At 44.7% G+C, this 11,134-nt stretch overlaps 1 protein-coding gene across 3 annotated transcripts in view; it reads right to left on the bottom strand.

Moving 5' to 3' along the window:
- Nucleotides 1–509: 509 nt before the first annotated feature.
- Nucleotides 510–11,134, bottom strand: part of LOC310964121 (NLR family CARD domain-containing protein 3-like) — a 13,201-nt gene continuing 2,576 nt past the window's right edge. For all 3 annotated transcript variants that reach the window (XM_083937136.1, XM_083937135.1, XM_083937137.1), the window contains exons 2-11: nucleotides 11,045–11,134; nucleotides 9,403–9,501; nucleotides 9,063–9,152; nucleotides 8,136–8,234; nucleotides 7,143–7,325; nucleotides 5,270–7,045; nucleotides 4,959–5,132; nucleotides 4,381–4,554; nucleotides 4,012–4,058; nucleotides 510–3,754 (exon numbers count right to left, since the gene is read on the bottom strand). The exon at nucleotides 11,045–11,134 is cut by the window's right edge. In XM_083937136.1, the coding sequence (XP_083793262.1) occupies nucleotides 3,231–3,754; nucleotides 4,012–4,058; nucleotides 4,381–4,554; nucleotides 4,959–5,132; nucleotides 5,270–7,045; nucleotides 7,143–7,325; nucleotides 8,136–8,234; nucleotides 9,063–9,152; nucleotides 9,403–9,501; nucleotides 11,045–11,127 (3,249 nt within the window). In that variant the 5' untranslated portion in view covers nucleotides 11,128–11,134 and the 3' untranslated portion in view covers nucleotides 510–3,230. The remainder of the gene's footprint in view (nucleotides 3,755–4,011; nucleotides 4,059–4,380; nucleotides 4,555–4,958; nucleotides 5,133–5,269; nucleotides 7,046–7,142; nucleotides 7,326–8,135; nucleotides 8,235–9,062; nucleotides 9,153–9,402; nucleotides 9,502–11,044) is intronic.

Below are 11,134 nucleotides of genomic sequence, written 5' to 3'. Positions count from 1 at the left end.
GCAAGGCACCGAACCCCCAACTGCTCGGGGCGCTCTCCATTCGTTAATTGCATGTATATAGGTCCTGTCCGTGTGTGTCTGTGTGTCTGTGTGTGTGTGTGTGCGTGTGTGTGTGTGTGTGTGTGTGACATGAATAACAATAATACAGTGATGAAACAATTACATTTTCCCGTTGCACGACTAAAAAAGGAATTCTTCAGCTCAGTCCATAGGTGACTCTGCTGGGAACTGGAGGGTTGCCGGTTCGAGTCCCTGTGTGGACCATGAATGGAGCGCGGACTGGTGGCTGGAGAGGTGCCAGTTCAGCTCCTGGGCACTGCCGAGGTGATGTTGAGCAAGGCACCGAACCCCCAACTGCTCGGGGCGCCGGTCACTGGCAGCCCCCTCGCTCTGACATCTCTCTGTTAATTGCACGTATGTGTGTGTGTGTGTACGTGTGTGTGTGTGTGTGTGTGTGTGTAACTTGAACAACAATAATACAGTGAAAAAATTGCATCTCCATCTGCAGCTTCAGAAAACTTTGACTTTTTATTGATACTTTGTTTCATGAAAACACAGAGAAGCAAATGAGAACATGAGAGACGTATCGACATGAGTCGAATACGGAAGAAGTCATCCGCAAAATCACTTTTAACCCAACAAAACCTTTTTTTTGGTTATTTATTATTTATCATGCACCGGAGGAAACGGCAATAAAAGTGAAAGTCTGAGACATTCAACACCAACGAACACTCAACAGAGAACGTGTCGGAAATGTCCGATACAAAGTGTCTTTTCAGGGTGCCCTCCCACTGTGCCTCCGTCCCGTGCCCCGTGCTTTAGGGTCCTTGTCCCCCCCTCCAGGCCTGTTTGTACTCACACTACCTGGGCCTCGGAGAATGCTTCTTGCTGCCTATACGTCATCACGCCGTAACACGTCACACGCATTGATGACGTCATGGCGATGCGTGGCTTTGTTTCCAGATCTTTCCGTAGACCTCGGAGTTTTTGTGCGTCTTGTCGACTGTTTTTGAATCTTTTCATCGACCAAATCTGCAGTAAACACTCCACCTCCGCATCACACCAACGTGAACCTTTCACCGCCATTGTTTGAAATGTCCGCGCATGGTCCCTCCTTCTTTTTCTACGTCCCAACAGGCGCACAGGAAATGACCTCAGAACCGCCGTAGGCCGCGTGCTCGTACACGTGCGCACGCTCGTGCTCGTACACTGGTCAAACGAACTAGACTTTAGCTGTGAAACGTCCCGGGGCACGATACGGAAGGACAGTGTGAGTGCGACCCTAAAGACTTACCTACTGGCCCCTGTACCAGCTCCTCTCATAGTAAAGTCCATTACAGTGGAAGGAGCCCATTGGTGCTTTATTGTGTGTGTAGGGACTCTTCTCATGCTGCTGCAGAGGTTTGCTGTTATTTTCAGCAGCATTAGTGGTTAAAAAAGACCTTTGAATGCCTTCACCGTGCTGCCTCAAAGACCAAAAACTGTCTCAATACTTGACAAGTATTTGAAATGTATCATTTATAAAACACGTAAAATCTGAAAAACACAAATCTAGAGTGAGTTTAACTCTTCAACATGAACATATTGAGTCTTGCTGACTGAGTTTCCTGCTTATTTTTAATCTGATTTGTGCTCTAAAATGCTCTAAATGGTGAAACTGTGACTTTAAAACCACCTTTGAAGTAAAAACAACTCCCAACAAAAGGTTAAAAAGAACTTTTACAAACACAAACTTGCAAATTTGATACAATATCACTGATTTACTCATGAGTTTATGGTTGTGTAACGCTATATTCAAACTGTAACAGAACAAACTGAACAGTAAAGCTGAAATGGAAACTTGTACAAACTTTGGTCCAACGTTAACAGCTGGTTGATCGAACCTGTGCATTTAAAGGTCATTTGGTCAAATCTACACAGTAAAGCAGATCCAGGAGCGTCTGACTGAGGAAATACATCTGTGAGAGGAGACTATTACTGTTAATAACAGCATTGGATATAAAAACAATGAAAACAGGAAGAGCAGGTTTGGAGCGGTTCACTCGGCACTTCCTCTCTTGCACAACCACACGCCCTCATGGCAGCTAAGCGTCTTTTCACCAGTGTTTCTAATGTTGGAGCCTGTTTCTGTATTTGGTCGTATTTTCTCACTCTGCAGACATTTTTTGTGTGTTGTCAAACAGCATCAGTACAAATTAAAACATGTTATCAGCAAAAAACACAAAGAAACTTAACAAACCCGTCTGCAAAATGGCTAAAGGCTCATTTCTGCTCTACGTTAGACTCAGATGCAGTCTTCTGTGCGTCCTCTGCGTCCGTCTCCTCCGTATTTCTGTCTGTACCCTGAAAGCTGACGGATGCGTACAGATACGGAGCAAACGCTGCAGTACCACCTGAAATCGTGGGGGCAGTGTCGAGCGCCGGACACAAAAAAGTGGCGTGAACATCAGGAGCGAGCGAGTCATCGAAGCCCCGACGGACGTCCTGAAACACTGAAAGAGACGTCGGTCGTCACTTTGTCTCATCTGTCAAACCAACGTGTGGAATTCTCCGTCCACACTCTGGGACGTCTTTAGAGTCTCACAGACCGCCGCCGTCTACAACGCTGCCGCCATTTTGCCTCCTTCTCAACAGACGCAGGATGATTATGATTAACGTTGAAAACGTACGTCTCTATTTACACATGAAAATTAGCCTTAAGGGTGCACTCACACTTGTCTTGATCCATGCCGTGCTCAAGCTCGATTGCCCAATGGGGGGGGGGGGGGGTTCTGTACTCAGGGGTTCTTTAAACCTCTGAGTTTTTGTGTGTTTTTTCCAATTGCTTTTGAATATTTTCATCTGATCAAATCTGCAGTAACTGCTCCGAGAAACAGTTGCATATAAATTAACGTCAGGACGACCTTCTGAACTCATGCTCATTCAGGTGCAATCGTACCGTGCTGTAGCCCACCTCTCAACCGGGCCAGAGCAGGGAAAGCAGCGTACGACTGCACTCACATTGGTCACGAACAAATGAACTGGACTTTAGCAGTGAATCATTCTTGGGCACGGTACGAAGGCCAAGTGTGAGTACACCCTGATTCACAGGGCTTAACAACCAGTCAGACAGCGTGCTCACTGAATACCTCTAGCAGTCCTTTGACTGTTTAGGAAACCATCTACATGCAAATCTACGCCTTTAGTTGCTTACATTATTGCAGTTTAGCTAGCTACTTGTTGATTGTTGGCTAACAGAATAAGGCAGACGACTGAGTGTGAAGTTCAACAGCAGGATACAAGGGCTCATTGAACGATGTGTTGTAGGTATGAAGGAGGGTCCAACTACCGGGGACAACTCTGTAGAAAGACAGAGTGCCAGCCTGCCAATCCAGAAACACCCCCACCCGATTAGAGCGCAAACAATGGGAAGATACACTGACACTCGTGTTGTTATGCATAACAAAACAACCCTCATCGGAGCAAATCAGACACCACGACTTGTCGTTGTGTCCCAGCTTGCATTCATTCCCTTCCCCTTTCTTGCCAATGGTTCTGTACGTTAACCCGATGTTGAAGGGCTCCAACACCTCGACTTCCAAGTAGCAGCGCTCATCTAGACCCTGTTCACACAGCACCTGTTGGCAGTGATCGAACCTCTCTTGGTGATGGCGATATGGCTGCTCGTCCTTTACCCAGGTCACCTTTCTGTTCCCTTCAGAGAGAAGGAGATTCTTGTGGGCTGTGTTGGGGTCCAAAGTCACCTCACGGGCATCTGGAGGAAAGAAAACACTTTATCTCAGGAGCATGGATTGTTATTATAAAGCTTGGCAGCACCACAGTCAGCAAGGAACAAAGAAATCCATCAGAAACCATCAGAAGTGCCTTCCCCCAGGAAATACCGTCAATATCCTTGATCTTCTGATGTGACGGGTTAAAAAAAAGGGCAGTAGAATATTTTACTTCAACAATAAATTGAAATTTTTGGTCACATCTTTTAGCAAATGTCCATTGATTTTCACTGATACTTACACTTCTTGAATCCCGGTTTCATCCGGTGACTTCCACCATGTTCAACTCTGAAGACAAATGAGATGATTAAAACTTTCAGACAAAGAACAACCATTTGTGTTGCTCTCAGACTCTTTGCTAGAGTATCAGAGTGTCTATTGTGAATATATAGAATATACATCTATTGTTAGTGCTTTCCAAATAATTCTACTGTGTCTGTTACAAGAGTTCGGTCTGATTGTAGGATACCCTTGAGAACACCCTTGAGTAGTGTTACAGTTGGAAGTCCAAGCCATTTCCCTATTGTTGGTCTCTAAAGGAACTTCAACAGCATTTCTCTCTCACTTCAGCAGAAAGGTAAAACATCTGGTACTCTAGGATTATACATACTTGAGTATGTCGAGCTTGAATTGTGGATTTTCTTTCAGCTCAGAGAGAAGCTTCTCTCCTGAATCTCCCAGATTGTTGTAGCTCAGGTCCAGCTCTATCAGATGAGAGGGGTTGGACCGTAGAGCGGATCCCAGATAACCACCGCCTTCCTCTGTCACCTGACAACCAGACAACCTGAGAAAAGAGTGTTTGGCTTAAGGGAATGCAGGTTCAAGATAGATTTATACCATATAAAGCGCCAACACCCGCAATGAGTATCCCTTAATGAAAGCTTCAGTATGTGGTAGAACAGACATTACATAATCTCTATAGAGATTTGGGTAGCAGATTTAGGGAGTCGAAGTAGTATCTCAAGTTGCTAATCGGACCGTAAACAATGACCACTGTTCGGCAGAGGGAGTCTTGACCCGGATATCTCCTGGTGCCACCGGAAAGGTTCTGAGATTGCACATTACATGAAGGTTTGATGGTGGTAGTACAGAAGTAGAATATGAGTCAGGAAGCACTGGGCATCAGCTCAAACTAAAGGAGCATCCGTGCAAACATTGAACTCTTCTATCTAAACGTCCAATAAATACCTCAGGGTTTTGAGTCTGCACCACTGACTCGACAGTCCGTCACAGAGAATCTTTACTCCTGAGTCTTTCAGGTCATTGTTGCTCAGATCCAGATCTCTTAGAGGTGAATACGGGAACTTGAGACCAAAGGCCAGATGTTTAACCCTCTCTTCGGTCATGTTGCAGCCTGCTAGTCTAGGAGTAGCAAATGGGGATATGAAATGATGAGAAAAAGACTCAGCTGTTCAAAGATATGCGTAAAATAAGATGATGGTTAACTTGCAGTTACTGCATACAGATAATGTTACATATTACAGGAAAGATATACTTACATCGCCTTTCTGCTGCTCGTCACAGCTGGTATCAACCTCCTTCTGCCTTCATCTGATGTGTTGTAGCTCTTCAGGTCCAACACTTCCAGATCATTCTTCGATATCTGCAACATGAAGGCCAGCGCAGAGCAGTGCAGGGGTGTCAGCTCTGTCTTGGAACGTTCTGGCGTTTTGAGATATTCCTGAATCTCATCCTTGACTTTGTTATCCCTCATCTCGACCATGGTCTGGAAGAGGTTGATGCAGCTGTCTGGAGAGAGGGCCTTCCTTCGAATGGCTTTGAGGTGAGTCAAGATTTTCTTGTCTGTATCTTGGCTCGGGTCCGGCGATGTCAGCAGACCTTCAAGGACTCTCCGGTTGGATTGTACCATGAGGCCAAGGAGGAATCGCAGGAGGAAGTCCAGATGGCCATTCTTCTCCTCCAACACTTTGTCAACTGTCATCTTCAGAAGATCAAGTAGAGGATGTTCTTTGTTCTCCAGATCGAGGAAGTTGCCGAGCTCTTTTGTCTTCTTGTTTGTGAAACAGTCATAGACGAAAAGAGCTGCAAAGAACTCCTGTATGGTCAGGTGCACAAAGAAGAAGACCTTTTTCTGGGAAAAGATGCCTTCTTCCCTCAAAATTGCGCTGCAGAATCCAGAGTAGATTATTGCGTCTCGAAAGTCGATCCCACAGTCTTCCAGGTCTTCTCTGTAGAAGATCAGGTTGTTCTTCTGCAGTTGAACAAACGCAAGCTTGCCAAGTTTCAGAAGGAATTCTCTGTGTCTCTTCAGGAGTCTCTCTTTGTTTCTTTCAGTCCCCTCCTCATATTTTCTGCTTCTACGTTTTGTCTGGGCAAACAGGAAACTTGCCATCATCTCTGTTAGAGTTTGAGGAGACTCAGCTGCCTCGTCTCCTCCAAAGATCTCCTGAAATAATACGGCACAAATCCAGCAAAAGATCGGGATCTTGCACATGACGTCGAGGCTCTGTGAAGAGTGAATGTGTGAAATGATCCTTTCAGCAAGGCTCGAGTCATGACTAAATCTCCTCCTGAAGTATTCTTCTTTTTGTGGGTCGCTGAACCCTCTTATCTCCGTCACCATGTCAACAAACTCTGCGGGGATCTGATTGGCTGCTGCTGGACGGGATGTTATCCAGACTTTAGCTTTAGGAAGAAGGTTTCCCTGGATGAGGTTTGCTAGGAGATTACCCACAGATGTCACTTCTCTGACAGATGTAACCGGCTCGTTCTTGTCAAAATTCAGTTGAATTCTGCTTTCATCCAGGCCGTCCAGGATCACCAAGACTCTGGCTTCCACCAAATCTTCTGAATCTTTCAAACTCCCAAGTGCAGGGTGAAATTCACTCAGGAGCTCACGCAAGGTTTTATCGCCTGAACTCAAATTCAGCTCTCGGAACGCAAGATTGAAAACAAAGTCAATGTCCTGGTTTTCTCTCCCCTCAGCCCAATCAAGAGTGTATTTCTGGACTGAAAATGATTTGCCGATGCCTGCGACGCCCTTCGTCAGGACCGTCCTGTGGGGTTTCTCTTGGTCAGACTGAGGTTTGAGGATGTCACTGAGGTTGACTGTGTGTTTGAAAGATGGTTTTCTTTTGAAATGCCTGAACGAGTGTTCTTCATGTGGCCCTTCACTCTCTCCGGTGGTGATGAAGAGTGATGTGTAGATGCTGTTCAGGGAACTCTCTCGGTCACCGTTCCCTTCAGATGTCGATGTGAATTTCTTCTGCATTGCCTTTTTAAGATTCTTCTTTGCTTCTGAAAGATGGCTGACTGTAACAATCAAACGCATGCTTGCAAATTCCAATAGCGATGATGATGTCTTAATCTATTACTAGCTTTAGCTTTAGCTGCAGCACATGTATTAACTTACCGGTGTCTTCCTCAGCATCCCTCTGGGGTTCGCGATCTCTTCTGGGTTTCTTTCCACACTGTATGCAGGGCTGGTGTGTGCTGACACACTGTTTGCATGACCAGTGTCCACAGTTTAGACGAACTGGATCACTCAAAACCTCGTCACACACTGAACAGCTGGACAGCTCCTCCGTCAGCTGGCTGTTGGGTGATCGACAAACAGTTAAGCTGATACCGTGTTCTCTGAGTCCGTCGTCTCTGATTTCTCTGAGGAAATCCAATCACACAACACTGTTAGCTTCACAACGTTAGCTGCACTGTGACCTGAGGCTGTTCGGACTGAGGGTGTGTTCAGATTGAACTCAACGCATTTTTTAATGAAGCACTTTGAGAAAAATGACTTCCCCTGGCGACATTACACGCAACATGTTTTTCAAGATGTATTTAATAGGGGTTAACGATCATCAATGTGGACAGAGATGTTCCAATACAAATTTGTTCCCAATGCCAACTTGATACCTGAAGTTGCGTATCAATAATCGATCAATCAGATACCAGCGCATTAAAATATTTATTTGTGTTAAACCCTTGGTAAAACCTTCTTTTATTATCTAGTTTTGACAGAAAAGTAACATGAACAAACGCTAAATTATGTGATATCAGTGCATAGACTTGCATACTTCATCAATACCCGCACTTACGGAAGCGTCTGAGGCATTTTTGCTACTGAACTTTAAATCTGGATTGATGGTTCTATCCAATATCATCACTGCAACGTGAAAACAAATTACGATGGCACGTCTGTGTTAGCTTTTCCTCCCAAAACATTCAGATCAACAGTGCTAGCGGGCTAACGCCAGGCAGATAACGGCAAGAAGCCGAGAAAAAGTCAGAGAAGAGGATAGATGGCTCAAATCAAGTACTATGAATCTATTTATCTTTAAAGAATCCCCCTTTAAATGCTCTGAGATGCAAGATATTTTGTTTACAGAATACGTTAAATTAAATCACCTTTGTGTCTTTTCAACACCAAAGTTCAGCGGCTCTGGGAGAGATCGGTCACTCTTCACAGAGTAAAGACTGGGAGCTGCAGACTCACTCGACTGTGAACTGAAACAGAGAACACATGTTTACTTAAAAATAAGGCTGGGGGTCAGTGGTTAGAGCCGTCGCCCTGTGTTAAGAGGCTGAAGGTCCTCGAGGCACCGGCCGTGGGATTGACTCCGACCTGCGGCCCTTTGCTGCATGTCTCCCCCTCTCTTTTTCACCCCGTTTTCTGTCTTTCCTGAAAATAAAAGGTTTGAAAACTGCCAAAAAACTAGAGGGTTCCTGGTTCATTGATGACTCTAAATCACCCGTAGGTGTGAATGGTTGTCTGTCTCTGTTTGTCTCTACGTGCCCTGTGATAGACTGGCGTCCTGTCCAGGGAGGAGGCTGCAGTATGAGGAAAATTTCTAATTGTGGTTATTTCGAAGGGTTTAGAGATAGATTTTCGGAATTCATAACATCCAGAGAGCGATCTTTAAAGAAGATGTAGTGGACACCTTTTAAAAGCTATGACACTAGAAGTGATTGGTTGTTGGGAAGGGGTTTAAATACGTGCAAAGTTAGGCTCAATAACGTCCAGGGAGCTTGGGGGGAGGCCTCGGGGAAGACCCAGGACCAGGTGGAGAGATTAGATCTCCACACTGGCCTGGGAACGCCTCGGGATCCCCCAGTTAGAGCTGGTTAATGTGGCCCGGGAAAGGGAAGTTTGGGGTCCCCTGCTGGAGCTGCTGCGCCCGAGCCCTGACCTCGGATAAGAGGCTGAAGATGAGATGAGATGAGATGTCCAGCGAAGAACTGGCACGGCCATTTTCAGGATACAGGGTTTCAGGCAGAACCCACCGCTGCTCGAGAGAAAGCACTCAATTCTGTGTTAATGTTAAATTAAATTACCTTTGTGTCTTTTCAACACCAAAGTTGAGCGGCTCTGGGAGAGATCGATCACTCTTCACAGAGTAAACACTGGGAGCTGCAGACTGTGATCTATAAACAGAGAACACATGTTCACTGATATGTCACACTTCATACTATCATCCCATAACTCAGGCCCACAGGAAGCGTGCCAGGCTTTGAAGCCAGTTGGACACAGTGGTCACAGGTGGAATTACAACTACGGGGTCGGTCATGTGATGCCTTTCGGACCAAAATGACTTCTTCCCATTAAAAGACACTACTGTGCAAAAGTTTTAGGCAGCTGTGAAAAATTGTGGCAAACTAGGAACGCTTTCAATACCTTTGTGTCCTTTCAACACTAAAGTTGAGCGGCTCTGGGAGAGATCGGTCACTCTTCACAGAGTAAACACTGGGAGCTGCAGACTCACTCGACTGTGATCTAAAAACAGAGAACACATGTTTACTTATAAACCTGTGTAACTTATTTAGCAGCCAAGAACACGTTATTACAGTGAACAACATTTGGGATTCCCGTTTTAACGTAGCACCCGAGGACCCGGCTGCACTCGTCTGTGAACTAAGAGGAAGGATTGATCGACTCAGAAAGGTCTGCACATATAAATGAAGAGCTCTTTTCCAAAACGAGATAAAAGCCAAATTTTAAAAAATGAGTTTGAGCCACTTTGCTGTAAACAGAACCTTTTCACTGCTTCATCAGTGTTTTCTGCCAAATCTCTTTATTTCCCTGTTTAAAATGGTCTCAAGATGCAGTTATATCCATCTCCATAGATATGTCCTCTCGCCCAATCAGAATTCAGTGAGCGTTCTGTGCGATCCAACATGGCGGCGCTCTGAAGCGGGAGAGTTTTTTGTGTCGTCCGTCCGTTCAACACGTTCAGACTGAGTGAATGTGACAAAAACGACTAAAAACAAATGAAAAACACCACAAAAATGTGACAAAATTACTAAAAACGGATGAAAACACCACAAAAATGTGACAAAATTACTAAAAACAGATGAAAACACCACAAAAATGTGACAAAATTACTAAAAACAGATGAAAAAACACAAAAACGATTAAGAACAAATGAAAAACACCACAAAAAAGTGAAAAAAATTACTAAAAACAGATGAAAACACCACAAAAAAGTGAAAAAACCGACTAAAAACAGATGAAAACACCACAAAAATGTGACAAAATTACTAAAAACAGATGCAAAATACCACAAAAAGTGAAAAAAATGACTAAAACTGATGAAAACTCTCGACCAATCAGAATTCAGTGAGCGTTCTGTGCGATCCAACATGGCGGCGCTCTGAAGTGGGAGAGTTTTTTGTGTCGTCCGTCCGTTCAACATGTTCAGGCCGAGTGAAAGTGAAAAAAACGACTAAAAACTGATGAAAACTCTCGAGCAATCAGAATTCAGCGAGCGTTCTGTGCGATCCAACATCTTCTATCTGGATTTAGATCATTTTATATCTGAATAACACGATAACAACATGTTTTTCTGGTAGTTAAATTAGAGGTCTTTATAAAATAACCACATGGTTAAGTCTATTTTTGGCTGCACGGTGCTGTGGTGGTTAGCACTGTCGCCTCACAGCGAGATGGTTCCTGGTTGGAATCCCGGCTAAACAGGTTTAATGATGCTGTGTAAACGGCCTGTTTAACATGGGGCTCAATGAGAAACTGCTCTGTTATGAAACCTGCCCCTAGTGGACACTCAGAGAACTGACGCTGACGGAGCTTCCTGATTGGATCAAACAGGAATTCAAGATTCAAGATTCAAGATTCAAAGTGGCTGTTTTTGGGGCTTGGACGGGACTTATGATCTCTCCTGCCACCAGGGGGCGCTCCAGTTTCGGCTTCACTTTACCTTTACATACAGTCTGTTATATATATATATATATATATATATGGAAGGTTACACTCAGTAGGATACAGGTGCTTTTCCCTTGTTCATGATTGGCTGATACGTTACCTGATCGGCTCGCTGCTGGAGCTGATTGGCTGTTCAGACGCAGAGGAGCTGGATCGCTTCCTCATCTTCCTCGTCTCGGACATTTCTACT

This window comes from Echiichthys vipera, assembly GCF_963691815.1.
Source record: "Echiichthys vipera genome assembly, chromosome: 22".
Taxonomy (NCBI): domain Eukaryota; kingdom Metazoa; phylum Chordata; class Actinopteri; order Perciformes; family Trachinidae; genus Echiichthys; species Echiichthys vipera.
The sequence above is the reverse complement of the archived record's forward strand: the minus strand, read 5'-3'. Positions and strand labels throughout refer to the sequence as shown.